Raw genomic sequence first — 15,708 nt, 5'->3', positions numbered from 1 at the left:
AAACTGACCCCTGGAGGATGAATTTAGCTTTCCTTCTATGAGTTCTACCAAATAAGAATTCTACACAAAGACAAAAACAAACTTGAACACATTCAGCTCCTTGCTTCTTAAGGTCATCGCTCTGGAGGAAAATCTCAGTCAACAAAAGGAAACATTAAAGGGACACACAAAAACACAACAAAACAGAGAATAAAGGAAGAACCCAGGACATACAATAAACCCATCTAGTTGGTGTTGTGAACCAACCACACAAAAGGTCATACATCACTGGATACTCAGGAATCCCCCACCCTGAGGGAAAGATGCATTTGATCTCCCTTGTTCACAGGTGTTAAAACAAACATTTCCAAGTTGTTCACCTACCTGATCAAACAGAGCTTTCCAGTGCTGAGAAGTTAGAGGCAAGGCAGGAAGGAAAGAAAAAAAAGAGGAAAATGTAAGAACACCCAAATGAAATTCATGTCAGAATTCTGCAAACAAAATGCTACACAGGGAATATAGGAAAGGGAAGGTCTGCTTATTTTAGTCTAGCCTGGGCAGTGGGGGGGGGGATGTACAGTTGATATCCCTAGTTCTCAGACAATTATTTCCACCCCCACCACCCCCAAACCTCTTCATAGCCACAATCAGAAGCTTTTTTGGTAAAGCACGGCTTTCCTTTGCAGATTATTCTGCAGAGACTTAATTTCAGAAAAGCTTTATTGATTTTTTAAAAAATGGTTTATTTATATATTGCAGAGAGTTTTGTATCTTTCAGTAGGGACGCTGTGGTAAAAATGATTCTGTGTTTGCTTGCTTATTTATTTCTGTCTAAACCCCCCCCCCCGCAATCCAATAACTCTTATCAGCTTACATGATGTATAGTACAGCAACAAATTAAAACATTTGCAGAATTAAAAATAGTAATAAAATGACAGTCCTAAACTCCCAACCGAAAGACTCAGTAGAACCAAAATAAAATTTCAGAAAAAAAAAGAGAATAAAAAGGAATAAAGGATTGCAGAGAGCCTCAACTCAGAAATCAACAAAGAGGGATCTAGCCTGATCTTCAGTAGAAGACTTATTCCAAAGCAGTGGGACTTCTGTTTTCAGCTCCCTTCCCCTCTTAGAAGTGCGGGATGATGAATAGATGTTCTAAAAGTCATATCCAGCCAGAGGAGGTAACACCACTCCACTGTATATTTCAGAACCCTTTCAGCCTAGAGGTGCAAAGACCCAGAAGTATAGGTAGTCCCCACTTAATGACGATAATTAAGTCTGGTAACTCCATATAGGTATAGATAGTTAGCCTATAGGTATAGCTCAGGAGTAGGCAACCTTGGCTCTTTTATGACTCGTGGACTTCAACTCCCAGAATTCCTGAGCCAGCATGGCTCAGCTAGGAAACCTCTCCCTTCCCCCTCAGCATGGCTGGCTCAGGAGTTCTGGGAGTTGAAGTCCACAAGACATAAAAGAGCCAAGGTTGCCTACCCCTGGTATAGGTAGTCCTCACTTAATGACGGTAATTAAGACTGACAACTCCATCACTAAATGATATGCTCATATAGCACGATGTAATATGACTGTGCTGATTTATGACAGCAGTTGAAGTAGTTCTGGTTGCTGTCATTTAGCGAATCCCATACGGTCATTAAATGTGATGTCACGTGATCGTTATTTGAGACCTCCTGCCACCTTCCCCATTGCTTGTTGGAAGCTGGCAGTGAAGGCCACATATGGCTTTCATGGTACATGGGGTCCTGTGACTGTCGTGATTGTGAGCCAGTTGCCAAGTACCCAAATCACAATCACAATTGCAACTATGAAGACAGGCCATAAGTCTCTTGTTTGGTGCCGTTGTAACTTTGAATGGCTCCTGAACAAGTAGTCATTAAGCAAGTACTATCTGTATTAGGGGGAAATCCAAATTCCTTTCTTTTCCATTCTCTTATGTTTTTCTCTTAGTTCTGCAATATTTCCAGGGCTTTGGAAACCTCACACTTCCTCTTTCAATTCTTTATTATTCATTCTTTTTTTCTAGCGCTAACATACAACTCGTCAATTTTTACATAGCTGTGCGGACTCAGGAGGTGATAATTAAAGTATTATTTTTATGTTGGTTGCAAGAGGAATAGGAATAAGAACTTGCATCACCAATGAGAAAGGCCAGCAGATTCCACACTAAGAAGATCGTACAACATCTGCCAGTCAAATCTGCTAGGCGTGGTTGGCCTGCTTCAAAAAGCTGTTGGAGAATCCAGAGTTTACACATTCACAACGATCAAGTTCTTCCCTAAGTGAACATTCAATTATATAAAATTTCCACTTGTCGCTGTAAATCTTCTCGATGATTTACCATTCACTCTCAATTCTCTTTAATGTGCCTCCAAGAAGCTGCCAGATCAAGGTAGCAATATTACAGCTCAGCCTGTATTGAAAAATTTTCCTGTCCGCCAGAAGTGGTAGGGCATGTGCTGCTAGCATTACTGTCACCATCACTTTTAGTACATGTCCATAAGGCCATATTGTCTTTGGTGAAAATCCCCAGATATAGGGCTGGTTTTGGCTTACCCAAAACCTTCAATGATAACAGGCAGTCTTTGCTTAGCAACTGTTCAAAGCTACGATGGACCTCCCCAGAACTACTTATAACCTGATTTCAAAGCTGCAATTCCCCTCCCCACGGTCACGTGATACCATTTTGGATGCTTGGCAACTGGCTTGCATTTATGGCCGTTTGCAGCACCCCACGGTCACATAACCATAATTTTGGTTGGTTTCTGGCGTTTGCTTCCAGTTTCTGGCACATGGATTGAAGAAAAGGGGTTCATTTAATGACTGCAACAGAAAAGGTTATAAAATTCGGCACAGTCATGTGGTGACCCACTTAATGACTGCCATGACCTATGACTCTAAATCCAGGCTCAATTACATTCATAAGGCAAGGACTACCTGTATTTCATAAGCATTAATACAATTGGATACCACTTTGATAAACTGCATCAGTTCTTCAACATTCTCTCTCTTTCTCTTTCTCTCTCTCTCTCTCTCTCTCCCTCCCTATCTATCTATCTATCTATCTATCTATCTATCTATGTAGGTCTTTGGTTATTCGGGTTTTCTCCCGTGTAAAATTGGAAGCGTCTTGGCGACGTTACGACGAAGTCCCATTCGTCATCTTCAAGCTGGTGTTTTCGGCTTCATGCTTCTATCTATCTATCTATCTATCTATCTATCTATCTATCTATCTATCTATTTATCTATCTATCTCAATCTCTCACCATAGCATCCTTCAGTTACTGTTGACCCAGCTTCCAAAATCCTCTATTTTGTCCTGCATTCTCTTGAAATTCTGAGGAAATTTGGTCCTCACAACTTTGGAGGGTACTTTAATGCTGTCAACATACATCATTATCTTTACTATCTTCAATACCAACCTTCAAACTGAGGCCCTGTTTAATATAATTCCACTCACACGTCCATCATTCCCTTCTAGAATGAACGGAGGGAGGGGAAGCTTCCTGCAGCAGTCACAATTTTGCAGAAGAAATATTTTGATGGGGACAGCTTGCTACTCTGATATTACCCAGTTTCCATTTGCTTTTGCTATTAAAATCTGGCTCATTGATACAAACTGATAAAGAGCCAAATGCAAGTTACTTATTTTTATTCTGCCTTTATTATTTTTTATAAATAACTCAAGGCATCAATCAGGCCTAATACTGCTTCCTCCTCCTATTTTTCCCACAAAAACAGCCTTGTGGGGTGGGGCGGGCTGAGACACAGCGACTGGTCCAAATTCACCCAGCTTACTTTCATGCCTCAAGTAGTACTAGAACTCATGGTCTCCTGGTTTTTAGCCTGGTGCTTTAACCACTAGACCAGACTGGCTCTCCCAATTTATAAACTAAACTTATAACCTCCCAACTTGTAAACTAAACACAATTTGAGGGAAGACTGTCAACATTTAACGGGCATGGCAGCAGGTCCCAACTGCAAGTGCAAGAAATCTGTGACTTTTCAATAAAATATATGGATGCTAATCCTGGCTGCCATGTGGAATCTACCAGCCAGGTATTAAATCATTTAGCAAAGACTTGGCCCCTTTTCTTCCAATACACGTATTTCCAATACACGCAGAGAGCATCAGCCTGCCAAAAGCTTCGCTGGTGTGTCTTGTCAAGTAAGCAGAGAGACGGGCGAGTCACACCCACACACTGACCCAAATCAGAAGCTGAAATAAGTTCATATCGAATCCTTGTGGGACTTAATTCCTGCTGAGCTCCGTTGCTCATGCAAACTGGTTGTCTGAAGAGTAACAGAAGGTCAGATGTTTATCAATAATGGATAAACAATAATGGACCTAATGTCCTCTGGCAAGATCTGATTGCTGACTATAATAGAATAAATGAGTTCATCATTCTTAGGCTCTGGGAAAGTCAGAACCTGTATTCACATGAGCCATGCTTGCAAATACAGTACGAAAGGAGCAAGTGAGAAAGGACCTGCTGCTTGATGATGGCAGAGCACATGGTTCCCCCCCCCCCAATTTAACTATCATCCAGTGCTCCAATGCAAAAGACCAATGGAACTCCTGGAGGGCAAACTCACTTTTACAGATGTGACAGACCACGAGTTTGCAAGCACGAGTTCCAAGTGAGAAAAAGGATCTGTCACTACCTAGCAAAAAGTGCTGCCATGCTTGCTCTGTTCTAGTGTTTTTTTCTTCTTTACTGTTTCACACATCCCAAGGTTGTCCTGCTGCAGCCCACTGAATCTCCACCCTGGAACTCACATCGGGACACTCACAGGAAAGAGGGCAAGGTTCATTTGCATCCAAAATGTATTCCCCATCGATCGAACTTTCTAATCCTGAAAAGATTTTGATTCCGCAGTGAAATCCTTCTGATGGAAAAGGGACTCTGTTCCTCATCGGAAGATGTTAGGAAAGAGGCAGGGGGGGAAACACGTGCAAAACCATGTTGCCATCTCTTCTTCTTGCCAGGAAAAAAAGACTGGAACAGAATGCTAATCAAAAGATGCTTCTACTGACAGAACATCCTCTGGATCTGTCCCACAGAATCCGGCTGCCCTTGGGTCAAGCAGCCTCTATGGCTGGGCCTTTGACAGACTTCAGTGGAAGGCAATCTATATACCTTCACTGGATGATTTTGGCCAGCAAGGACCTGTCAAAAATTCCAAGAGCTCTTTTTTTTTTCCCCTTAGTCATTTATCAGCTCTAGCAATGAAGTTGTTGCAGATTTCATCCTACAATCTAACATGCTTTTAACTCCTTTGCAACGGAAAAGGAACATACCCACCGAGGCTAGCCAAGTGATTGCAAGATGGAATTAAAAAAAAACAAAACAAAATTGGAGACACTTTAAATGCTAGACATTCAAGGAGCTATAATTAGGGAGGGTTAAAAGCTGGGTTGCTTCTGAAAGGCTTGTTCCGGTCTCTTGTGTAATATTAAATGCAGCTTCTTCTCTCTAATTACATGTATTGTTAAACACAGCTTTCCCAGGTAATAATACCAGGCTTATGATTACTCCCTGGGAAAGAAATCCAGCAAGTCAAATATCTTTAAATATTAAAGATGGGTACAAGACTTAAGGAATCTGATACTTCCACTGGGACCGTGTAGAAAATCCTTCCATAATCACTATATTCCCAGGAAATCTGAATCCTGAGCCAACATGGATCTCATTCTTGCGGAGCCAGGCAGGGGAAAAAAATTAAACCATCACCCAAACCTTCCTTTTTTTAGCTAATATAAGCCTTTGAAAGGAGACTATGGGCTTCTTGCTCTCCAAGATGCACTGTGTGTCTTGAAAAATTTGAAAGCACCGCTGGGCTTTGGGGTCTTTCATACCTTATTTTTAAATGCTCTATGTTGCTGTTCTCTAAATGACAATTTTAGCTAAGCAGAGCAATAGGGCAAGTAAAACTCCCTGAACCACTGCAGGGATCTAAACCACTTATTTTGCTCACTCAACTAGAGGCTTAAGCCATTAAATGCAAATAATTGTCCTCTGTATTTTCTATCAGATCTTACTTAATTTGATGAAAGAGAACTTGCTTTCAATACTTTTTTAAAGGTGAAGATAATTTGCACAGTCTCTGAGCCTGCAGTGTTTCTCAACCTTGACAATTTTAAGGCATGTGGACTTCAACTCCCAGAATTCCACAGCCAGCAATGCTGGCTGTGGAATTCTGGGAGTTGAAGTCCACATGCCTTAAAATTGTCAAGGTTGAGAAACACTGCGAGGGGTGGGATGCCGCTTCCTTGCAGTTTATTTAGTTACAAGGTGGACTAACAGTGTATGAATAAATGTCTATGAAGATTCTCAGTCATCCAGATCATGGTTGTCCCAAAGGTGCTTTTTTCAAAAAGCCACTAATTGAAATCTAGGAAGCCAGGAAGGCTGGAGATGGCTGTAGAGTCAAGGTGTTTTTTTCAAAAGGTAACTGGACTTTGTTTCTCCTTGAAGACCTTTCCCTTCTCACCCACGAAGTTGTTTTTTTTTTTCAGTTCTGACTGAACGGTGGATAAATCCTTCCATCCTCCAACTGAAGAAGCTTCAAGGAAAAACAAAGTCCAGTTGTCTTTTGAAAAAAGCACCTTTGAGACAGTGTATAACCGTACAGCCATCTCTCTGGCAGGCAGCAGCCTTCCTAGATTTCAATAAGATCCCAGGAAAGCGATTGAAAGCAGATTCTTCAGGAGATACGAAGTAGCCAAGAAGCCTTCAAAAGGGGTTTAGCAGTAGCCACCTGTAGCAGCTCAGTCAAAAAAAAAAAAAAAAAAAGCGAGCTCAGAAACATCAAGAGACATTTTAAAAGTTGTTCTCAAGCTCCCTGAGGATGGGAGGGAAAAAAAAAATCCAGAAGCTGCTTCCACAGGGGAAGAAAAATGGAAGAAATTGCAAGGCAATAAGATGGCATCTCATCCATGTTTTGTGGCCCTTTTTCCTGTCAGTGAAGTAATCTCCAATCTTTCTGAAACGTTAACCTGCGATGTGATTATGGTTATAATCCTTCCATCCTATGGGCAACTTGCGGATTCTTTTGCCTGCACAGACTCAGCCACTTTGAGTGATGTACCCACACTAGAAGTGCAGGAAGAAATTTTTTCTATAAATAAAAATACCAATCAATAAAAGTGCCAGCAAGAGCAGCAGAAATCTAGGAGATTTACTCCTACAGACGTGTACTTAGGAGTAAATCCTATCAACTTCAGAAGAGCTATCTTAATCCATCTTTGAACCTACCTTCCATGTACTCACCCCTAATTCTCAAGCTTATTTAGCTGTTTATGTTTCAATATCTAGCTACGGGAGATGCTAGATATTCAGCATCCCATATGGGATGACAGGGTTCTTATTTAAGACTGTGTTCACACAACGCTGTTAGCCACAAACTTTAGCACAGAGGTCGCGCACACCCAACTAAGTTAATATCTGGTTCAGTGTGTTGTCCAAACCCTGAAAACGGGGTTAGCTGAATGAAGGGCAATTCATGTATTGATAGGAGAGATTATGCATCGCTCAGGGTTGAACTGTGGGGTCCTTGATGCTTCCTGAGTTATTCCTTCCCCCCCCCCCCGTCTGCTGGGTGGTTGCAGCAGGTTTTGGTCACGTCACATGACCCTGGGACACTGTGACCATCATAAATATGAATCAGTTGCCAAGCATCTGAATGTAAATCACAAGACCCCGGAGATGCTGCAACATTCCAGCTAATCGGCGCTTCTTCTGAGCTCAGCAGAAGCGCCAGGATCAGCCCACAATTTGTTTATTTAATTTTTTAAATCCCCCATCTCCCTCACAGACATTTAGCTATGGGATATGAGTCATGCCAATACAATCATTGTATAGCAATAGCACTTAGTCTTACATATCAGTTCATAATGCTTTACAGCACTCTCTGGGAGGTTTACGATGTCAGCCTATCGCCCCCAACAAACCCGGGTCCTCTTTTTAACCAACCTCAGAAGGATGGAAGGGTGAGTCAACCTTGAGCCAGTCAGGATCGAACTCCAGGCTGTGGGCAGAGTTTTTTGCCTGCAATACTGCATTCTAACCACTGCGCCATCATGGCTCAGTATAAGATCTTGGGGGCTAAAATTGCATGAGAAACAAATAGAGGGGGTTTCAATGAGATTGTGCGATGTCCTGTCCCTGAAAAATGCTGAACGTGAGTGTAATCCAATCACCCTGGGACCACAGATGAATATATCTCCACAGGAAGTGTTCAGTAATTGCTATGCATCATTGTCACATTCACTTGGGGCCGGTACACTTACCTTTCTTTTCCCTATATGAACCTGCCTTACGTTGCAGTGTAAACAGAACCAGGCCCAGAGTATTGTACAGTAGTTTAACTCAGCTTGTTACAGCCCTTTTGCCCAGCCTTCCCCATGATTCCCAATGCCCATATAATTGTGTTTTCCATTTGCCATTTTTGATTCCAGTGAGTCAAAAAAAAAAAAACAACCCCCACCCTCACCCAGCTCTGGAGACAGGGCTTTTTCACACTAAGCTCCATCTACTGCATCTGCACCTACCTTTCTGCCATGCTTCTGCCCTTTGCTTGGGTCACCCTGTGTTCTGGTCAGGAAAGGCTGATCTGCAGGGGGCTGATGACTTGGCAACTGTGGCTGTGGACCGCTGGTTGGAGTGGATGAACCTTGGTTCCTTCCCCCTCTCGGGTTCTATAATGCAGGAAGTAATGAGATGCATGGATAGGAAGAAGGTAAGAAACAGCGTATGGATTTTCTGTCTGCCACTTGGGCAGAGGTTAACTTAAAATGCCAGCAAAATACAGCAACTACTTCCTTCAATGGATAGATGCTGAATGCCTACACAATTGTCGTCACTCAAGATGTCTGTTGTAGGATCAAGCTATTCTCACTCTAGTCTATTGGATTAGAGAACGCCAGGTGGAAATCTCCCAGGGGAGAGGGTCATAGTTGAGATTTGGCTAGGAGGGGTATTTCTGATATGACTGCTAAAAATATCAATCCTGAATGAATAAACTGGCAGTTCAGAGAGTCGTCATGCAGGTGATTCCCATACATACCATAATCTGTAATGGATTCCTAAGTTTCATGTTTTTTTCAAATAGGCTGGGAAGTGAGACTTGGCTCTGGAATTCCAAAGTTCCATCAGCCAGGATTTCAAAGATGAAGGACCCTGTTGCTTCTCCAAGATAACAAACCAAGCCCAACAGATTCCATCTGAACATAGTTTATACCTGGTGGAGTGCTTTTTCACCCTACATCAGCAACATCCATGAATATTCATTTCTCTGTTGGTTTTTACCTGGCACCCTATGAGAATTCCCTTGCACCTGTGTCCTGCCCACCTCAGCCCATTTCTAACCTGCCATGACTCCAATCTGTGGAATCCTAGCAACTTGTGAAGTTGCTGCAGTCTATTCACAAAGAAACTCCAGCATCCCTTTGAGGACACCATAATCTGAAATTGCTTCCATGAAACAATCAAACCAGTTATACAAGCCTAAAAGTAAACTGCTTCTAGTAGGTTTGCCTGAAGATTACGCCACAGCCTGGTCTTCTCCAATAAAAGTGTTAATGGACTAGAATGCCAATTCCCGTAACTTCTCAATCAGCATTCAGGCCCCAAAATCAGAAAAGGCTGTTGGAAACTGTCTTTATGGTGTAGATATCTTTTCACACGTACAGGACATAACTACATTTCTTGAACTGCAAAAACATCTCTCAAGCAAAACACCTTCTAAACTTTTGGATAATGTTTGGTTTAATGTGCCAAGTTGGCTTCATTCATGAACAAGGGATGAGGTACAGTGCACAGAGACATACTCACTTAGCACAGAGACCTGGACTTGAACCATGGCTTACAGGCCTTCTATCCAAAAACAATATTTCATATTATTTTCTCAGCTGACCTCTCCCCTCCCCCCCCACTTCAGATAATAGCAGGGAGATTTTAGTTTGCAAAGAGGCCTCTTGGAGCTTCAGGATAAACTCCAGTCCCTAAAATTGTTTTTCCTGAGATGCCCTCCAAATATCTGGATTACAATGTCTGTTAAACCGAACACCCACTTTTCCTGCTTAGTGCACCTGAGGAGCATTCGTGAACCCAGCCACTGAGATGGGGGGGGGGCTAATGCAAAATGGTCAGCTAATATAATATGCACAGGAGGTCTGAGATTTTCCAAATGTTTTTCTTTCAGCTTGGAGGGGAGGATCTTTGGTTAGTTGTTATTTTTTTTTTAATTATGCCAAGCCATTTTAGCCTTAAGACTATCGCTTCCAAGCTACTAGATTGCTGACTTCTGACAATCCTGTTAATTTTTCTATAAGACTCTGAAATCTACAGAAAACAGGTTTGGGAACTGTGTGAGGCTTTAGAGTTCACAGACTTCACAGCCCTGCCCTATAGCCCATGTCAGACCTGCTGCACATTGCCAGGGAGAAAAAAAAAGAGCAGTTCTAAAGAACTCTAGTGGTGCACCATTCAGATAGTATAAACTTCCTTGAATCTTCTGATGCAGCCCATTTTCTAAAATTTATAAGAATTTGTTGAGGAGTTAGGAGAGTTTTTCACATCCCACACATGAGACAAATATGAGGAAGGTTCACACGGATTCCCCCATGAAGAAGCAGAATGGAATCACTAAAGGTATAAATATTTGGCTTGTTTTTTCTACTGGTCAGTTTTCAGAAATACATAGTACAGAGAAGAAAGGTCTTCTTTTAGAATCCCGCCAGAATGAGCATCCACAGAATTATTCCTGGGAATGAGGCAATTCATTGTACAGATGCTTAAATTTATGTGCGGTCTATCCCCGGGACCTCTTAGCAATTCATCTTGCTACAACAATGGGTTAAGAACATGGCGGGACATCTGTAAATCTTCCAGAACACAGTTGCGGAGATGAAGGGAGATGCATCCACAAACAAGGATGCTGCACTTGGTTAAATAATAAAGTTCTCTGTTTAAGAATCTTTAGAGATTAAAGCTTAAAACTAAGTTAGGCTGCTTAATAAGATTGGAAGTTCACATTTAATGCACAATGTCACAGTTAATGAAAATGAACATGCACACGGACACATTCTAAACAGATAAATGTAGTTTTGTCAAGAAGTTTCCAAAAATTCTAGAAGCCATTTCTTTTAAGGAACGTTAACATTAACTAAGTAGTAAATAAACTGGCAGAGATGAGATGAGAGTAATAATCTCTAGCTTAGGCATTCGGATCGAGGGAGAGAAGTGATAAAGCACACATCACGACACAAACCCCTTCATTTCTATATTGATATCGGAACACAAATATGAAAGAGTGAGGTTTGTGTCATGATGTCACTGCACACGGCATAGTGGCTTGCACTTATGACTTGCAGTGAAATCAATACAATTATACTGAGAATTCTCTAAAGCAGTGGTTCTCAACCTGTGGTTCGCAGACACTTGGGGAGGATGCAATGTCATCACAGGGGATCCACGAAGGCTTGAAAAAAAAGTTACGATTTAAATCTTAAGTCTTGGGGTTCCATGGCCACGGTCTGTGGCCACAAAATATATTTAAAGGGAGCCCACGGTGAAGAAAAGGTTGAGAACCAGTGCTCTAAAGAATTCAGGACTTACTCCAGACGACTTTCCAAATTATACTGAATCATGTGACATATTAATGTTTTCATGTCATCAACCAAAGTAAGGAAAGAACGTTGATGCAATGTGCAACAGGAAGCAGTCATTCAGCCAGAGGGGCAGAGTGGCAATGCCTGATAAACTTGAAGCAATTATCCAGCACTGAAGTAGGAAGCAACAATAGTCTTAGAACATTTAAACACTGATTTAGCAGGCTTTACACATGACATTAACCCTGTTTGTTTTAACCCTGCTTTATTGAATAAGCCATTATGGTTGGGTTCACATATCAGGTCACTCCAGAAGCAAACCAAATTATGGATTTTCATGAGGAATGAACCCAACCATCATTCTGTTTTTCTTGCAAATCTCTCTAATCAAGCAATTTAAGGAACGCGTTTGGTCCTCAAAGCAACTCTGCAAGGCAAGTAGGTGAGCCTGAGAGATGGGCTGGGGCCACTGGGCAAAGATCATCTAGCATGTTGGGCAGCTCAGTAGGAGCCATGCGTGGGGCCAAAATGGTCAGGTATATTAGATGTGTTGACATTCTTTTTCTTTTTTATTGCAGCTGCTCCTTCAATTCTAACTCAGCTGCTGAGACGCAGGGCAATAACAGCCCACTCTTGGACATGTATGTGCATCTATGTCCCAGACGGGTATTTCCCAATGAATGAATTTCCAGCAGTGGCCATGTTGACAGAGGAGCTCTGGAAGACCACACATCTGGAAGTTGCCTGGTTTGAGAAACACTGGCTATTTTAGGCTGGCGTTAGTAACAAGCATTTGAGAAGCCTGTGAAAAGATACATTCAATAAAAAGTGCGCCTTAAGCCTTTAGAAATGCATCGTGTTTTTTTTTTTTTTTTACTAGCCTTTCCTAAACCTGGTGCCTCCAGTTGTAAAGGACTTCAACTTCAAGTTCCCCAGGACGGCTGCTGTGCTGTTCGACATATTCAGAAGCACCAGTTGGGAAAGTTGAAATCGCTTAAATCAGTTTTTCCCAAACTTGACAATTTTAAGGCGTGGACTTCAACTCCCAGAATTCCACAGCCAGCAACGCTGGCTGTGGAATTCTGGGAGTTGAAGTCCACATGCCTTAAAATTGTCAAGTTTGGGAAACACTGGGTTAAATAAACGACAGAGGGGAAACACCATCGGCCATTATATTTATTATTCAGTGTCCCAGAGATTAAAAGGGAGAGGGGGAGAAATCCCTCTTCCCCACCCCGGCTAAAAAAAACTCGGGTCCTGTGCACACTTTCCGACTGCTGAATTCAGCCAGGCTACTTCCCGGCAACCTGCCGCAGGAAAGCCACCAAGATTCCCGGAAGGATCTCCCGACTTTCTCTTGCTAGAAAAATCCAATCCAATCCAACTTCCCTCTCTGGGGTGCCAAGGTTTACTTTTAAAGAGCTGGACGTCCAACGGAGGGGCGAGCGACCCCCATCGAAACTTACGTCCTCTGCAGCGCCGGGAAAGCCCTCCTCCGCGCTCTCCAGGACCTCGATGGCTTCTGCCTCGGAGCAGGCGGCCACGGCGGGGGAAGGCTTGGCGGCGCGGGCCGGCTCCGGCAATCCGTCTCCCATCTTCGGCAGCGGCAGACGAGGCCTCCTCGCCCGCCGATCCCCTCCCCTCCCTTCCCGCTCAGGCGCTCCTCTCGGGGGCGCGGGCGGCCGAGAAGTGACGGCGCGCCCAACTTTCAAAGCCGCCTCCGCAGCGCTCGGCCGCTGCTCCGCCGCCCTTCCATGCCGCTCGCAGCCCGGGGTCGCTTCAAGAGTAGCGGTAACTCTGCAAGGCCAGAGGCGCGGCGTCATCGGGCTCCCCCACGGGCATGATCGGGCTGGCGTGTCTCGGCTCCGAGTCCAAGGGCGGATCCGGGGAAGGGATCCGGGAACTTCTTACGGGCGGCTCGCTTTAAAAAGAGCCGGCAGGCTCGACCAAACTTTTTGTCCCTCGGGCAGCGTCTCGTCCACTCCCGTTCATGCGGGACGACCGTTCAAAGCACCTTCGGGCGCGGGGTACGCGGCGCCGCCGCCTTGGTCTCACGGGGAGCCGCGCCGCGCCACGCGGGAAAAGGACACCCGCTCTTCCGTGGCGGTCCCAGAGCCATCGCCGCCTTCATCCCCTCCCCTTTTCTGTCTAGGAAGCGGGGGCCGCGCTCCTTCCCGAGATTGGCAGGACGCCTCCCTCCCACTCCCCACTCGGGCTGGCCAACCCCTCGAGGCTGCACCCTGGGGGGGGGGGCACGCAAGGGATTTCCTAGCCTGGGGTCCTGGGAGAAGCTCGCCCGCTCAGAGTCGCCGTCCTTCCTGGCTGCGGCGTTACAGGCGCTGCAGAGGCGCACAACTTTCCGCCGGCTGTACCTTGATTGCTGCGGATCTGGAGCCCTCCCGCGTTAGGATGCCGCGGTCGGAGTCCCTCTCCGGCTGCAAAGCACTGCAACCGGCCCCAAGTCCGGCGAGGGCAGGCGTCCCTCTCTCCTTCTCTTCTCCGGTGACCTTGCAAAATAAGGTCTACCTCCCAGAGGCTCCCCGACTCCCGGCGTTGTCAGATTCGCAATCTCGACCTCCGATGAGCCGGTAACTCTGCGACCATCTCGGGACGACCGCGCCAAGCACGTCGCTCGCTGTTGCCATAAGTCCCGCTTTGCGGAAGGCGAGGCAGCCGATCTCTGCGAGAACTCAACGGCGATCGCCTCCGGCCCCGGCAGGGAAAAGCGATCAGCTCAAAGCCGGGCCGAAAACGCAGAGAGACGAAGAACCGACGCTCCGAGCCGGCCGGGGCTCTCAATAGCACGTGGGTCGCCCGGGCTGGCATCGCAAGCCCGAGGGGGGCGCTTAGAGCGGGCGAGCGAAGCGCGTCCTCGCCGCCAGCCCCGGCCGCAGGAGCGCCGTTTGCTGCATTGCTTCGCCGCCGGGATTTTTTTCTTCAGTCAATCCGAGCGCGGCTTGGCAAAGCGGAGGATTTGCGGCTCCCCGCAGGATCTGAGGGACGGGACGGGACCCGACGCGCCCTTCCTGGCAGGGAGCCCGGTAGCCTCCGTCTCTTTTCTCTGTACTGCGCGCTAAAAGCGAGGAAAGGAGAGAGAGAGAGAGCGAGAGAGAGAGACGAGTGATTTATTGGGAGGAAGTTTATTAATCACCCGCCAGATCCCCAGAGGAGTCCCGAGCTGGGAGTCCCGATTACTTTCGAGAAAGAGCGGGATCTTGATTAGCATAGCGCCGCCCCCTTGTTTACATAGGGAGAATGACGCGTTGCAGAGCGCACGTGGTCAATGCGCCAGCGGTGGAGAGGGAGAGTCCGGAGCGAGCGAGCGAGCGAGCGGGGGGGGGAGGGGGGGCTTTCCTTCGGAAATCCTCGGGCAGCTGGTGGCGTGGGGAGGCTCAATCAGGAGTAATCCCCGGGGGCTCGGCTTTTTTCCAGTAATCTCCGTCAATCATTGGTAAATGCAAATGAAGCTTTCCATCAGAATAAGGGACCTAGCTTCCTTCTCTGCTTTCGCTGCCCGGGAAGGCCAAGGGGCTGGATCCACCCCGTCTTCGAGCCAGCCGATGCCCGGGCGATCACAGGCCCTGGATCCAGCTGCAGTTGTTTCTCAATAGAAGATGGCCTTTGCCTCAGGTTGGGTATCTGCAGATCACTGGGCTATAAAGAAACAGCTGGTTGACTGTGCAGGCAGTCTTTAGTAAGGGTAGTCCTCGACTTAATTTCTGTTGCCCAGCCAGACATTTGTTAAAGTGAGTTTTGCCACATTTTACAATCTTTCTTGCCACAGTTGTTAAGTGAATCACTGCAGTTGTTAATAACACTGTTGTTAAGTGAATCTGGCTTCCCCTATTGACTTTGCTTGTCAGAAGGTCACAAAAAGGTGATCCAAATGACCCCAGGACACTGCGACCATCATAAATATGAACCGGTTGCCAAGCACCCGAATTTCGATCACTTAACTATGGGGAGGCTGCAACGGTTGTGTAAAAAACTGTCAAAAGTTCCTCGGTGCTGTTATAAGTTCAACCAGTCACTAAATGAACCGATAAGTCGAGGATTACCTGTATTCTTTTCCATACAGGTAGTCCTAGACTTAAAACCAC

At 45.3% G+C, this 15,708-nt stretch overlaps 1 protein-coding gene across 3 annotated transcripts in view; it reads right to left on the bottom strand.

The window, feature by feature from the left end:
- Positions 1-14,721, bottom strand: part of LOC120308102 (rhomboid-related protein 3-like) — a 123,795-nt gene extending 109,074 nt beyond the window's left edge. For 2 of the 3 annotated variants that reach the window (XM_039343623.1, XM_039343624.1), the window contains exons 1-3: positions 13,075-14,721; positions 8,549-8,695; positions 364-387 (exon numbers count right to left, since the gene is read on the bottom strand). In XM_039343623.1, the coding sequence (XP_039199557.1) occupies positions 364-387; positions 8,549-8,695; positions 13,075-13,431 (528 nt within the window). In that variant the 5' untranslated portion in view covers positions 13,432-14,721. The remainder of the gene's footprint in view (positions 1-363; positions 388-8,548; positions 8,696-13,074) is intronic. The other variant, XM_039343626.1, reaches the window with a different exon arrangement.
- Positions 14,722-15,708: the final 987 nt, after the last annotated feature.

This window comes from Crotalus tigris, unplaced genomic scaffold (genome assembly GCF_016545835.1).
Source record: "Crotalus tigris isolate CLP2741 ecotype Arizona unplaced genomic scaffold, ASM1654583v1 scf7180000017865.1625608, whole genome shotgun sequence".
Lineage (NCBI taxonomy): Eukaryota > Metazoa > Chordata > Lepidosauria > Squamata > Viperidae > Crotalus > Crotalus tigris.
Note: the sequence above shows the minus strand (reverse complement) of the source record. Positions and strands in the feature narration are given on the sequence as shown.